Source organism: Oncorhynchus kisutch, unplaced genomic scaffold (genome assembly GCF_002021735.2).
Source record: "Oncorhynchus kisutch isolate 150728-3 unplaced genomic scaffold, Okis_V2 scaffold2212, whole genome shotgun sequence".
In the NCBI taxonomy this organism is placed as follows: Eukaryota; Metazoa; Chordata; class Actinopteri; order Salmoniformes; family Salmonidae; genus Oncorhynchus; species Oncorhynchus kisutch.
In genome coordinates this window covers 19,066-34,033 of record NW_022264157.1, presented here as the reverse complement: position 1 = coordinate 34,033, position 14,968 = coordinate 19,066, and the positions used below count along the sequence as shown (strand labels likewise).

The 14,968-nt window shown below is 41.6% G+C and overlaps 1 protein-coding gene across 5 annotated transcripts; it reads right to left on the bottom strand.

The window, feature by feature from the left end:
- Positions 1–1,869: 1,869 nt before the first annotated feature.
- Positions 1,870–14,827, bottom strand: LOC116369547 (uncharacterized). Of its 5 annotated transcripts, none has more exons than XM_031819506.1 (3): positions 14,327–14,827; positions 2,780–2,857; positions 1,870–2,678 (listed from the first exon to the last, which is right to left on the bottom strand). In XM_031819506.1, exons 2-3 carry the CDS (start codon positions 2,808–2,810, stop codon positions 2,074–2,076), a joined length of 636 nt encoding a protein of 211 aa, XP_031675366.1. In that variant the 5' UTR covers positions 2,811–2,857; positions 14,327–14,827; the 3' UTR covers positions 1,870–2,073. The 5 variants fall into 5 exon arrangements, with proteins under 5 accessions (XP_031675366.1, XP_031675364.1, XP_031675367.1 ...); XM_031819504.1 differs by lacking the exon at positions 14,327–14,827 and adding an exon at positions 9,622–9,924; XM_031819507.1 differs by lacking the exon at positions 2,780–2,857 and having other exon boundaries at positions 14,327–14,826.
- Between the last annotated feature and the right edge of the window lie 141 nt (positions 14,828–14,968).

The following is a 14,968-nucleotide window of genomic DNA, read 5'->3' as shown; positions in this document are numbered from 1 at the left end:
AGGGACTACACATGAGGCCCATGGGGACTTTCAGACAGTTGACTTTAATGTGCTGTGAGAGGAGATAACTGAGGATGGATCAACTATATTGTCGTTACTCCACAATAACAACCCAATAGACAGAGAACAAAGAATATTACAAAACATGTATCCAGCTGTAATCGCTGCCAAAGGAAGGGTGCTGCTGAGGAGTCATTTTCTGTCTGCTCACAGGAATAATAAAGCCCATGGGAGTAATATAATAAGTGGGAAATAAATTACATTGAAATAAGTATATTTTGTTAATTAATCAGGGGGTGATGCAGCACCCCTACCTCCTGCAGTTATGGCTTTGTACTTTTTTCACAACAATTCTTCTTCAAATTCACAAAAAGTGACATTAGCTGATGAAGATTCTCAGAGAACAAAACGTATAATATCTCCTAAGCCTGTGTTTACCACAGACCAAAACCCCATTCAATTTCTCGCCTGCTTTTTTTCAACTAACTATGCCAGAGTTAGTGCCTACAAATATATGACACCACGGTTTCTATCTATGGAATTTGTCTTGGCCGGTGTTCAGTTAAACTGTAATACCGAAGCTGTCCTCTCAGAACAGTTGAAACTGGGCTTTCAGATCAGAACCTGTGGCCTTGTTTTAGGCACAATTTAGTGAAAAGCCCCAAAGGCTTCATAAATCCTCGTTCTCCCCATCACTAGTAATAGTTCATAAAACATGGTAAAATTGTGATCACTGAAAGCCTAAACGGTTTATTTATTGAGTAGAACTGTAGCTATCAGTATATCTATACACGAACCTATTCTACGTAGTTGTATTTCCGGTGTGATCCGCAGCAGTCTCCGTAGTCGAACATTTTCCTCGTGGTACTCCGCTACTGTTTGCTCAAGTGCCTCGAAAATCTCCACAGCTGCCGCTGTTAAAAGCTCATTTAAAAACACACGAAACGACTGAAGTTTAGACATGTTTCTGTCAACGGAGAGTTGGGTATTCAGCTAGTATGTCTTCGTCCACGAGGAAAGAATGGTGGGCACAAACAAAACAAATCCGCTCACAGTTTCTTCCGTATTGTCTTATTCCGTTTTTATCAGCGGGTGGCTAGTCCATAAACATAACAAAGCGCCCCGATGTGGGTGGGGTTATACTACAAGCTCCATACAAATTATAACGTAAAAATATGATATAATTGTTTTCCCACGTGTTAAGTAATAGGCTGATCTAGGATGATCATTCCTTGCATGAACTGAATTAAAAGACAACACATTGTAACACGTGACTAATGGCAGCTGCTTGGAACCGATGGGACAGCAAGCACTAAACCAGAGAAGGCAGTTATGAACAGCAATTATAAAGAACGTTAATGAAATGTGACTGAAAAAACCAATGCATTTAAAACAGTTTGGCTTTACACACACAGAAAGCAAGAGAGACTACATTCCAATCTGGCCCTCATACCATCTCCACCACCTAATCATCCCCAGCTTCCACTTGGCTCATTCACCCCCCCCCCCACGGTCATCACAGCTAAAATGGTTTCTCTCCTGTGTGAGTCAGTTTATGCTCCTTAGGGTCCCTTCTGACTGAAGCTTTTCCCACAGTCTCCACAGCTAAATGGTTCTCTCCTGTGTGAGTCAGTTTATGCTTCCTTAGGGTCCCCTTCTGACTGAAGCCTTTCCCACCAGTCATCACAGAGAAATGGTTTCTCTCCTGTGTGAGTCAGTTTGTGCTTCCTAAGGTTCCCTTTCCAAATTGAAGCTTTTCCCACAATCACCACAGATAAATAATTCTCTCCTGTGTGAGTCCGTATATGCCTACTTAAGTCCCCCTTCTGATAGAAAGCTTTTCCCACAGTCTCCACAGATAAATGTTTCTCTCCCACTCCTGTGTGAATCCTCATGTGCTTGGACAGATTCCCTTTGAGTTTGAAGGTCTTGCCACAAACAGGGCAGGTGTAGGGTTTCCCACTGTGACAGAGTCGGATATGGGCCTTTAGTTTACAGGTGGAGTTGTAGTTTCTTTTGCAGAAGCGACATTCACTGGGCCTCTTCTTAAATAGAGTCACATGCCTCTGCAGGTCAGCTTTCATTGCAAAACATTTCGCCACAGTCATGGCAGCGGTGAGTTTTTCTAGACATGGTGCTGGGTTTGAAAACAGTGTTCCACCATTGACTGGTGTTTGGATCCAATGACGGACTGGAATCCAATGACGGACTGGAATCCAATGGTGGGTTGGGATCCAACGATGGGCTGCTGTCAAGTGCCGTTGGGTCGCTGCTTAAGGTTGAGCTTTGGCTGGGTAGATTGTTTTGATTATCTTGAGGGTCACAGGGAATGTAGAGGCCCTTAAGGTGGGTCACAGTAACAAAAGGTGTGAGTTCCACTTGTTTAGGGTCACGCTCTCTGTTCTCCACATTCTGGGTTTGGGGAAGAGTCAAGGACTGAAGTGGGTCCTCCTGATCACATTCACTTTTCACACAGGAAGGAATGAATTTGAACTCTATGATATCAGCCTCCAGCCCTTGAAGCTGCTCTTCCTCCTGACTGGTCCTGAGTTCCACCTGTTCCTCTTTAATCTGTGGAAGTTCTGGGTTCTCCTGCCCCAGACTGGGGCTCCACTCCTGCTCACAGTGCTGCTGCTCAGGGAGAACCTCCTCTTCAGAGACAGAGAGCTGCAGGGAATCTGGAGGAAAGGAGAGAGGAGCATAGGTTATCTATACAGCTTTTAGACATCAGGGTTGGGGTCAATTAGAAGTTAAACTAGAATCCTTAGTTAATACATACAATGTTTTGATGGTTCAGACCTTGCAGCCATAGCTCAGTCTGTTGAGAGTGGTTTCATTTCTCCAGGCTCATCATCACCTTTTTTACCAAAATAGAGGCAGGGAACCCCGCTTCATTATTGTTTCAATTAAGGACTCTAGCTTTAAGTAGATTCATGAAGTAAACAAACATTACAATTCAATAATTGAACAACTAGAATCTACTATCAATTACTTCTCAATAAACTGATTATATGCTATTTATTTCAAAAGTTGTTTGTAATTTTTTTAATTTACGAATTCAAATCACTTCTTGGTTTTCGTGACAATGTTTGTATCCATGTACGGTATTAGCAAAGATGGTTTGTTATGAAGAGATGTAGAAACCGCTTCTGTAAAAATAATCCCCGATCACGCATGTAGGCGATGTCATGGCCGACGTTAGCTAGGCTAACGCATGGTGGCAGACACACGTCATTGGGTCTAACCAGGGCCACATTCAGTACATAAGAACGTAATAGACCGTCCAGATGGGAACAAAAACGTCGCTGTACTGAGCGACCAGTTAAAATGTATTTATTTATTTTTATTTTACCTTATTTAACCAGGTAGGCAAGTTGAGAACAAGTTCTCATTTACAATTTCGACCTGACCAAGATAAGCAAAGCAGTTCGACAGATAAACGACACAGAGTTACACATGGAATAAAACAAACATACAGTCAATACAGTATAAACAAGTCTATATACAATGTGAGCAAATGAGGTGAGAAGGGAGGTAAAGGCAAAAAAGGCCATGGTGGCAAAGTAAATACAATATAGCAAGTAAAACACTGGAATGGTAGTTTTGCAATGGAAGAATGTGTAAAGTAGAAATAAAAATATGGGGTGCAAAGGAGCTGAATAAATAAATAACATACAGTTGGGAAAGAGGTAGTTGTTTGGGCTAAATTATAGGTGGGCTATGTACAGGTGCAGTAATCTGTGAGCTGCTCTGACAGTTGGTGCTTAAAGCTAGTGAGGGAGATAAGTGTTTCCAGTTTCAGAGATTTTTGTAGTTCGTTCCAGTCATTGGCAGCAGAGAACTGAAGGAGAGGCGGCCAAAGAAAGAATTGGTTTTGGGGGTGACTAGAGAGATATACCTGCTGGAGCGTGTGCTTCAGGTGGGAGATGCTATGGTGACCAGCGAGCTGAGATAGGGGGGACTTTACCTAGCAGGGTCTTATAGATGACATGGAGCCAGTGGGTTTGGCGACGAGTATGAAGCGAGGGCCAGCCAACGAGAGCGTACAGGTCGCAATGGTGGGTAGTATATGGGGCTTGGTGATAAAACGGATTGCACTGTGATAGACTGCATCCAATTTGTTGAGTAGGGTATTGGAGGCTATTTTGTAAATGACATCGCCAAAGTCGAGGATTGGTAGGATGGTCAGTTTTACAAGGGTATGTTTGGCAGCATGAGTGAAGGATGCTTTGTTGCGAAATAGGAAGCCAATTCTAGATTTAACTTGGATTGGAGATGTTTGATATGGGTCTGAAGGAGAGTTTACAGTCTAACCAGACACCTAAGTATTTGTAGTTGTCCACGTATTCTAAGTCAGAGCCGTCCAGAGTAGTGATGTTGGACAGGCGGGTAGGTGCAGGTAGCGATCGGTTGAAGAGCATGCATTTAGTTTTACTTGTATTTAAGAGCAATTGGAGGCCACGGAAGGAGAGTTGTATGGCATTGAAGCTTGCCTGGAGGGTTGTTAACACAGTGTCCAAAGAAGGGCCGGAAGTATACAGAATGGTGTCGTCTGCGTAGAGGTGGATCAGAGACTCACCAGCAGCAAGAGCGACCTCATTGATGTATACAGAGAAGAGAGTCGGTCCAAGAATTGAACCCTGTGGCACCCCCATAGAGACTGCCAGAGGTCCGGACAGCAGACCCTCCGATTTGACACACTGAACTCTATCAGAGAAGTAGTTGGTGAACCAGGCGAGGCAATCATTTGAGAAACCAAGGCTGTCGAGTCTGCCGATGAGGATGTGGTGATTGACAGAGTCGAAAGCCTTGGCCAGATCAATGAATACGGCTGCACAGTAATGTTTCTTATCGATGGGTTGGGTTGTGGTGCAAAATGTACCGCTGCCCTATAAGTACATCACTCATTGCTTCAAGATACACCGTGGCACACCCACCAAACGGAAGAAACGTATCTAAAAGTCTGTCAAGAACGTACAATAACGTTTTGGGAAAACTTGTCGTTTAGTACAAACCGTTCCGCAACGTAGCAAATGAACTGAACGCACCCCAGGGGAGAACAACTGCACATTGAAGTCATGGAAGTTCAAGGCCAACCACGGTACTGCAGGCATTGTTATCAGAACAGGATTCCCCTTTATAGTGAATAGAAAAATGGCGATCTTCATGGTCAATCTTTCTGTAAAAACATTTAAGTCAATCATTGTGCCAATAATTGATTTTAATACACCAGATGTGTGTCTTGAACCCATTATTTTTTAAATTGCACACAAAATAAGTTAAGTAGCCTGCAGTACCTATTTACTCAATGAGAGGCAGCACTGAGCTAGCCTGCAACATCACTCCCTGGAGTAGCTCAAACTGCTCATTTTAATTTTTTTAACCTTTATTTAACTAGGCAAGTCAGTTAAGAACAAATTATTATTTTCAATGACGGCCTAGGAACAGTGGGTTAACTGAAGAACGACAGATTTGTACCTTGTCAGCTCGGGGGTTTGAACTTGCAACCTTCTGGTTACTAGTCCAATGCTCTAACCACTAGGCTACCTTGCTGCCCCATGGTGTCTCCATGAGACTAAATCTTAAACTACTTAATTTGGCTTCTTATGCACTGTTGTGTCTTCACATAGGAATTAATGGCGTCACGTGATCAATGGTTTTGTCCATTCATATATAGATGGGTTGGCTGACAACGTCACGAAAAGATGTGCGTGCATCGATGTGGCCGGAAGCCGTGCTTTGTCAAGATTCTGAACAGTCAGATAGCTAGCAAAAAAATTACAAGAAGCTGCCATGTGAGGAATCACAGTTGGATTGTTTCAGCTAGTTGTATCTTGTTCTTGATACCAGGTCTTGTTTTGAGGTGCAATTGCAATGTCAAGGATAATATGGCTAAAATTATCAAGCTAGCTGACCAACAACTGTAACGATGTACACTGAACACCAACATCATGTAAAGTACTGGTCCCATGTTTCATGAGCTGAAATAAAAGATCCCAGAAATGTTCCATACGGACAAAAAGATTTTCTCTCTCCATTGATGATTATTTCTCCTTTGCCAAGAATCCATCCACCTGGCAGGTGTGGCATATCAAGAAGCTGATTCAAAAACACCATTACACAGGTGCACCTTGTGCTGGGTACAATAAAAGGCCACTCTAAAATATGCAGTTTTGTCACACAACACAAAGCCACAGATGACAAGTTTTGAGTGAGCGTGCAATTGTTAGGTAAAGGCTTGTAAGCATTTCACTGTAAGGTCTATACCTGTTGTATTCAGCATTTCACTGTAAGGTCTACACCTGTTGTATTCAGCATTTCACTGTAAGGTCTACTACACCTGTTGTATTTGGCGCATGTGTCAAATAACATTTGATTTGAATTGACATGCTGACAGCAGGATTGTCCACCAGAGCTATTGCCAGATAATTTAACATTCAATTCCCTACCATAAACTGCCTGCAAAGGTGTTTTAGAGAATTTGACATTACATCCAACGAGACTAAAAACCGCAGACCACATGTAACCCTGCCAGCCCAGGACCTCCACATCCGGTTTCCTCACCAGCGGAATTGTCTGAGACCAGCCACCCAGATCTCTGATGAAACTGAGGAGTGTTTCTGTCTGTAATAAAGCCCTTTTGTGGGAGAAACTAATTCTGATTGATTGGCGGTGCAGCCACCCACCGCTGCCCAGTGGGTGGTCCTAAGCCCTCCCAGGCCCACCCACGGCTGCCCAGTGGGTGGTCCTAAGCCCTCCCAGGCCCACCCATGGCTGCACCGCTGCCCAGTCATGAAATCCATAGATTAGTGCCTAATGAATTTAAATTGACTGATTTCCTTATATGAACTGAAACTCTGTAAAATCTTAGAAATTGCTGCATGTTGCATTTATATTTTTGTTCAGGATACAGTTGAAGTCGGAAGTTTACATACATTTTAGCCAAATACATTTAATCTTTCACAATTCCTGACATTTAATCCTAGTAAAAATTCCCTGTTTTAGGTCAGTTAGGATCACCACTTTATTTTACGAATGTGAAATGTCAGAATAATAGTAGAGAGAATTATTTCTTTCAGATTGTATTTCTTTCATCACATTCCCAGTGGGTCAGAAGTTTAAATACACTCATTTAGTATTTTGTAGCATTGCTTTTAAATTGTTTAACTTGGATCAAACTTTTCTTGTAGCCTTCCACAAGCTTCCCTTAATAAATTGGGTGAATTTTGGCCCATTCCTCCTGACAGAGCTGGTGTAACTGAGTCAGGTTTGTAGGCCTCCTTGCTCACACAAGCTTTTTCAGTTCTGCCCACAAATTTTCTATGGGATTGAGGTCAGGGCTTTGTGGTGGCCACTCCAATACCTTGACTTTGTTGTCCTTAAGTCATGTTGCCACGACTTTGGAAGTATGCTTGGGGTCATTGTCCATTTGGAAGACCCATTTGCGACCAAGCTTTAACCTCCTGACTGATGTCTTGAGATGTTGCTTCAATATATCCACATAATTGTCTTGCCTCATGATGCCATCTATTTGTGAAGTGCACCAGTCCATGATGCTGCCACCCCCGTGCAAACAAAAATCTGCTTAATTTAAGGTTAGGTTTAAAATAGGATTTTTAGAAATGGGCAGGGTTTATGACTTTGTGGCAACTAGTGACGACACTGGGGCCTCATTTAAAAACATGGCAACGCACAAAATCTGCCACAAAAAGTGTGTGCCAGTTCACAGAAAAGTTGGCATTTCTAAAAACTTAACTTGACATGAGAATGTGCTTATCCTCCCACAAATTTAAGAACATGTGTTTCTAGTGGTTTAAGTATTTCATTACAATTGTTGTAAAAGTAGCCTAGTGGTGGTGTTGGTGTTGGAGAACCAGTATGAGGCACTGTTTCCTCTGGTAAAAAAACTTATCCCAGAGCAGTGATTAAGGACATTGTCCTGTGTTGGGTTCAGTCTTTCAGCTGGGATGTTAAATAGGTGTCCTGACTCTTTGGTCACTAGAGATCCCATGACACTTATCATAGAGTATGGGTGTCAATTCTTGGCTAAAAGCCCAATCTGGCAACCTAATCATCTACAGCTTCCCATTGGCTCATTCATCTCCTCTGTAACTATTCCCCAGGTTGTTGCTGGAAATGAGAATTGTGTTTTCAGTTAACTTACCTGATGATGGCACTCTTATTCAAAATAATAACAAGATTCTGTTAGTGGAGATCCATTTTTTTCTTCATCTTTCCATTGTAAAGTGTATTTTCTATTTATTTAACTAGGCAAGTCAGTTAAGAACAAATTCTTATTTACAATGATGGCCTATACCCGGCCAAACCCGGACGAAGCTGGGCCAATTATGCGCCGCCCTATGGGTCTCCCAATTACGACCGGATGTGATACATCCTGGAAATAAATTAGGCATCTATTTACCATTTTATTTCCATGATCATTGCAGAATACATTTCTTTCGTTTTTGGACTGTGATGGTTTCATACTCGCGAAGTAGCCTATAGGCCTACAAACGTCCCATCCCTCATTTCATTGGAACCACTTTACAGTAGTAAATAGATCAACTATTTGAAGAATTTTGCTCTATGTGATCTGAAGCGCATTAATGGTAAAAACAGAAGGGTCATCTTTCCAATTTTCGTTTATTTTGTCTTTATTTTGTCTCAAGTAAACAATATTTAATTTATAAACATAATATATATTTTCATAATCATTGCAGAATATATCCCACGCCACTTTTTCTGGCCATGATGCGTTCATATTCCCGAAGAAGCTTTAGTTTACAGCGAATGACCACGCCCGTCTCATTTAAATTGTATCTAATAGAGTAAAATACTTGAAATAATAGCCTGTATCCAAGGGGGGGTAGAATTTAACCGATGAACAGAGTTTATATTTTACTTTGACGTGTGTAGGTTATGGGGCCTTCCACTGTAACTAGGCATAGGCTATATGTTTTACATTGTCTAGTCTGTCCACTCAAAAATAATGTTTCAGAATTCGCGGGCAGTGCAGAATATTTACGTTCGGGGAAAAGTAATCGCAAATCATTAGGCTATTGAATTCAAACGATCCGTTTACAGGTCCACGACCATTTTCAATTGTAGTTCTTTCAGAAATGGTCAAAATATAGCAAATGTTACTGTAAAAGTTTTAAACAGTCTGCCAACACCTCCAGAGACATTTGATCACGTTCCGCCGTTGCTATATTTCCTTTAAACGGCCTTGGCCTAATTCCAATTCTTCCAAAGTATACAGCAAATGAGCGCGTTATAAAACGATGAATGGACGTTTTTCAGGCAGAGTTTTAATGCTCATTCACGCGCGCAGTTTCAGGACGGGGCTGATTTATAATGGCAAACAGGCGTACGCCAAGTTTATAAATCTTACTATTTGTGTAATTGCGCAGTCTTTTCAGAAATGAAGCACGCAGATATGTAATGTGTAACGTTAGCGACTGTTATGAGGCCCCTAGTCTGACGAACCTGCGTTTGGAAGTCTCGCGATGTTGGGCCTCTGGTTTTAGAAACGGGTAATAGTTTTTTTTTTTACATATTGAAATGGTGATCACTGAAACAGTTTATTTATTGAGCAGAACTGCTAGTGATCTACATACGAACCTACGTTACATCGTTTTATAATCGGTGTGATCCGCAGCAGTCTACGTAGCCGATCATTCTCCTCGTGGTACTCCGCTACTGTTTCTTCAACTGCCCCGAAAATCTCCACAGCTGCTGCAGTTAAACGCTCATTTAAAAACACACGAAACGACTGGAGTTTAGACATGTTGCAGTGGACTGAGAGTTGGGTATTCAGCTAGTATGGCTTCGTCCACGAGGAAAGAATGATGGCAACAAACAAAACAAACCCGCTCCCAGTTTTACTTCCGCATTATTTTTCTGTTTTTATCAGCGGGTGGCGATCCCATGTGGGTTGGGGTTTTTACTACACACCAATGATAATGGAAATAGATACATTAAATAATAGGGTGGTCTATGATTATCCTTTATTATTACACGAACTGAATTGAAAGACCTGCCACGGCTTGGAACAGCGTGCACTAAACCGGAGACGGAGAATGCCGTTATCAAGAGCAACTATAAAGACATGATATTGAAATGGGTCTGGAAAACAAAAAGAGTTTAAAACAGAGTTTGCATGTGTATAAAACTTGTGCCCCCTCAGCATTCTGTTGTACCCTCTCCTATATCTCCTAGTAGCCCTGTCGAGTGAGATGGACGTCCGTGTCCTGGTAACAGTATAACTTCCTCCACTGTCCCTATCTCCATACTGGGCTCGAACCAGTGATCTTCTGATCAAACACACGTGACTGCCCTACTTGACAACATACCAACCGTTTGAGCTATGGATAAAGACTAAACTATCTGAGGAGGTTGTTTAAGGTATGTTTTTAACTCCATTACACACCGAGATAAATACCGTTTCAATTTGGATATTCAACGAATATTCCGCTTTCAAACCACTTGAGCCACTGACTCCAAATAAGTGTCATGATTTTGGAAGAATTGCGCACAACATTGCACAGGTGTTATTTTCACGATTTGGACATGAATTTCAATAGTTCCTTGGTCCACTGACTACCCTTCTATTGCACACCCTTTATGTTCTCCATTTTAATATCACACGTTTTTACATGCATTTTTCAAAGTGTAAAATTTCAATAGCTCTTTGGTCATGTGACCTAATGACCTCAAACAAGGTTCAGAATGTCCACTGACTATGCCTTCATATCACACACTCTAATATTTGTCTCCTTTCATCTCATGCTATTAGACTTAAATCTGTAAGCTTTACAGGCCATCTACAACAATTGTCACATAACAGCTAACCATTCATTATTGAAAATATAACACTATGTCCACCCAGTCGTCTTTTCCATATCAGGATCTTCTCATTTTGAAGTACTCTTTTTTTATAATGTAAACATAATGGGATTCTGATTAGTTATAGGCAAATGAATACAGGCCAAATTTGTATGGCGTTTTCCTTATCACTATAATCTAGTAGTAATTTAGCAGTAGAGATCATTTCCTTTATTCCCCATTCTCCACACAGCCTAAATTATAGGTACTGAACCATTTACAGGACAATAATAAAAGTAGCATATAGGATCCAACCCTCACAGAGTGAATACATGTAGAGCGTTTGTAGACTAAGAAAAAAATATGAAGTGACAGTTTCATCATTAAGTGCTTAAAGAAAGGCATATCACAAAGATCACAGATGACAGTGACCACCAAATGTATGACATTAGAGAATGAATTGTAAGCACCAAAGTGTGTTTGTCAAAATAATATCTGAAAATGTCACTTGTTGAACATAATACTTCTATTTGCAATAGCAATTTATGATATATGCAGTTGAGGAATATTCCATGTACCAACACTACATTGAAAAATATATATATATATATTTTACCTTTATTTAACTAGGCAAGTCAGTTAAGAACAAATTCTTATTTTCAATGACGGCCTAGGAACAGTGGGTTAACTGCCTTGTTCAGGGGCAGAACGACAGATTTGTACCTTGTCAGCTCGGGGGTTTGAACTTGCAACTTTCCGATTACTAGTCCAACGCTCTAACCACTAGGTAGGACGGACATAAGACATTCACATATATAGTATATATTTTTTAAATGTATTTTTTATTTGCCCTTTATTTAACCAGGTCGGCCAGTTGAGAACACCTTTATTTAACCAGGTCGGCCAGTTGAGAACACCTTTATTTAACCAGGTCGGCCAGTTGAGAACACCTTTATTTAACCAGGTCGGCCAGTTGAGAACACCTTTATTGAACCAGGTCGGCCAGTTGAGAACACCTTTATTGAACCAGGTCGGCCAGTTGAGAACACCTTTATTTAACCAGGTGGGCCAGTTGACAACGACTTCTCATTTACAACTGCGACCTGGCCAAGATAAAGCAAAGCAGTGTGACAAAGAACAACACAAAGTTACATATGGAATAAACAAATGTACAGTCAATAACACACTAGAAAAGTGTATATACAGTGTGTGCAAATGTAGTAAGATTAAAGAGGTAAGGCAATAGATAGGCCGTAGTGGGGAAATAATTACAATTTCGCAAATAAACACGAGTGATAGATGTGCAGAATATTAATGTGCAAGTAGAGATACTGGGGTGCAAAGAAAATTAAAATGATCTGTAAGCCTCTCTGATAGCTGATGCTTAAAGATAGTGAGGAAGATATGAGTCTACAGCTTTTGCAATTCGTTCCAGTCATTGGCAGCAGAGAACTGGCGGCCAAAGGAGAAATTGGCTTTGGGGGTGACCCGTGAAATATACCTGGTGGAGCACGTGCTACGGTTGGGTGCTGCTATGGTGACCAGTGAGCTGAGATAAGGCGGGGCTTTACCTAACAAGGACTTATAGATTACCTGGAGCCAGTAGGTTTGGCGAAGAGTATGAAGCGAGGGCCAGCCAACGAGAGCATACAGATCGCAGTGGTGGGTAGTATATGGGGCTTTGGTGACGAAACGGATGGCATTGTGATAGACAGCATCCAATTTGCTGAGTAGAGTGTTCGTGACATTGCCGAAGTCAAGGATCGGTAGGATAGTCAGTTTTACGAGGGTATGTTTGGCAGCATGAGTGAAGGATGTTTTGTTGCAAAATAGGAAGCCGATTATAGATTTAATATTGGATTGGAGATGCTTAATGTGAGTCTGTGACGAGACTTTACAGTCTAACCAGACACCTAGGTATTTGTAGTTGTCCACATATTCTAAGTTAGAACCGTCCAGAGTAGTGATGCTGGATGTGCGAACAGGTGCGAGCAGCGATCGGTTGAAGAGCATGCATTTAGTTTTACTTGCGTTTTAAGAGCAGTTGGAGGCCACGGAAGGAGAGTTGTATGGCATTGAAGCTCGTCTGGAGGTTAGTTAACACAGTCTCCAAAGAAGGGCCAGAAGTATACAGAATGGTGTCGTCTGCGTAGAGGTGGATCAGAGAATCACCAGCCGCAAGAACGCCTTCATTGATATATACAGAGAAAAGCGTCGGCCCGAGAATTGAACCCCGTGGCACCCCCATAGAGACTGCCAGAGGTCCGGACAACAGGCCCTCCGGTTTGACACACTGAACTCTATCAGAGAAGTAGTTGGTGAACCAAGCGAGGCAATCATTTGAGAAACCAAGGCTGTTGAGTCTGCTGATAATAATACAGTGACAGAGTCGAAAGCCTTGGCCAGGTCGACGGCTGCACCGTATTGTCTTTTGTCGATGGCAATTCTGATATCGTTTAGGACCTTGAGCGTGGCTGAGGTGTACGCATGACCAGCTCGGAAACCAGATTGCATAGCGGAGAAGGTACGGTGGGATTCGAAATGGTCTTTGATCTGTTTGTTAACTTGGCTTTCGAAGACCTTAGAAAGGCAGGGTAGGATAGATATAGGTCTGTAACAGTTTGTGTCTAGAGTGTCTCCCCCTTTGAAGAGGGGGATGACCCCGGCAGCTTTCCAATCTTTGGGGATCTCAGACGATACGGAAGAGAGGTTGAACAGGCTAGTAATAGGGTTTGCAACAATTTCGGCAGATCATTTTAGAAAGAGAGGGTCCAGATTGTCTAGCCCAGCTGATTTGTAGGGGTCCAGATTTTGCAACTCTTTCAGAACATCAGGTATCTGGATTTGGGTGAAGGAGAAATGGGGGAGGCTTGGGCAAGTTGCTGTGGGTGGTGCAGAGCTGTTGACCGGGGTAGGGGTAGCCAGGTGGAAAGCAAGGCCAGCCATAGAAAAATGCTTATTAATAGATAGGCCCACTGAGTGGACATACTGAACCTTGCTTGAAGTCACTAGGTCACATGACCAAGGAGCTATTGAAATTTTACATTTGGAAAATTCATGTAAAAATGTGTGGGATGAAAATGGACAAACTAAAGGTTGTGCAATATAGAAGGGTAGTCAGTGGACATTCTGAACCTTGTTTGAGTCCAGTAGGTCATATGATTAATGAGCTATTGAAATTCAAAGATGTAAATAAATAATTTAAAATAGTGCGAGATGTAAATCGACAAAAGAGATGTGTGCAATGTGTGTTTATACCATTGGGTTAGCTAGAACCAGTTTGAACGTTTTAGGAGTAATGGTTAAATAGCTATTGACATTTTTTTAATTTGATTTGTCATAATGTTGACGGTCCCTAACTGCTGTTGGTGGAGGTAAGGAAAACTACAGGCGAATATCCGTCGAATATCCAACCTGAAACGGTCTTTACCTCGGTCCATTACATTCACCATTTCTAAACTCGCTACACACAGGGAGGGAAAGAGAGATTAGAAATACTCACTTCTCATGTTGTTGTAGCCTACTGAAAGGATCCTTGTTCGTGTAATAGATCCACTTCATTGGCCAGCTAGCCGATGTCCTTTTGCTGCAGTAGGATGTGATGCAGACACCTCTTAATCAGAGGCAATTGCCAAAGACTCCAGCCACCCAAGTCGTAGACTGTTCTCTCTGCTTTCGCACGGCAAGCGGTACCGGAGTGCCAGGTCTAGGTCCAAAAGGCTCCTTAACAGCTTCTACCCCCAAACTTTTTCTACGCTGCTGCTACTCGCTGTTTATTATCAATGCATTGTCACTTTACCCAGGTGTGCACAATGGTGAACATGTAGTAAAAATACTTTAAAATACGACTGAAGTAGTTTTTGGGGGTACCTTGTACTATGTATTATGTCTGAGTGTTGGAGCCCCTGGCTATCTACAAAAATACAATCGAATTAAAATAAAATCTAAATCAAATTGTGCCATTTGTTTAATATAAGGAATGTGAAATGATTTATACTTTTGATACTATATTTTAGCAATTACATTTACTTTTGATTAGTAAGTATATTTAAGACCAAATACTTTTAGACTTTTACTGAAGTAGTATTTTACTGGGTGACTCACTTTTACTTGAGTCATTTTCTATTAAGGTATATTTACTTTT

Bases quoted from the DNA above. Each gene is read 5' to 3' on its own strand.
- LOC116369547 (XM_031819503.1), bottom strand. From the start codon at position 9,787: ATGTCTAAACTCCAGTCGTTTCGTGTGTTTTTAAATGAGCGTTTAACT. The intron at 2,679-9,621 runs GTTCGTATGTAG...CCTTTCCTCCAG, and splicing joins TATAAAACGATGTAACGTAG to ATTCCCTGCAGCTCTCTGTC.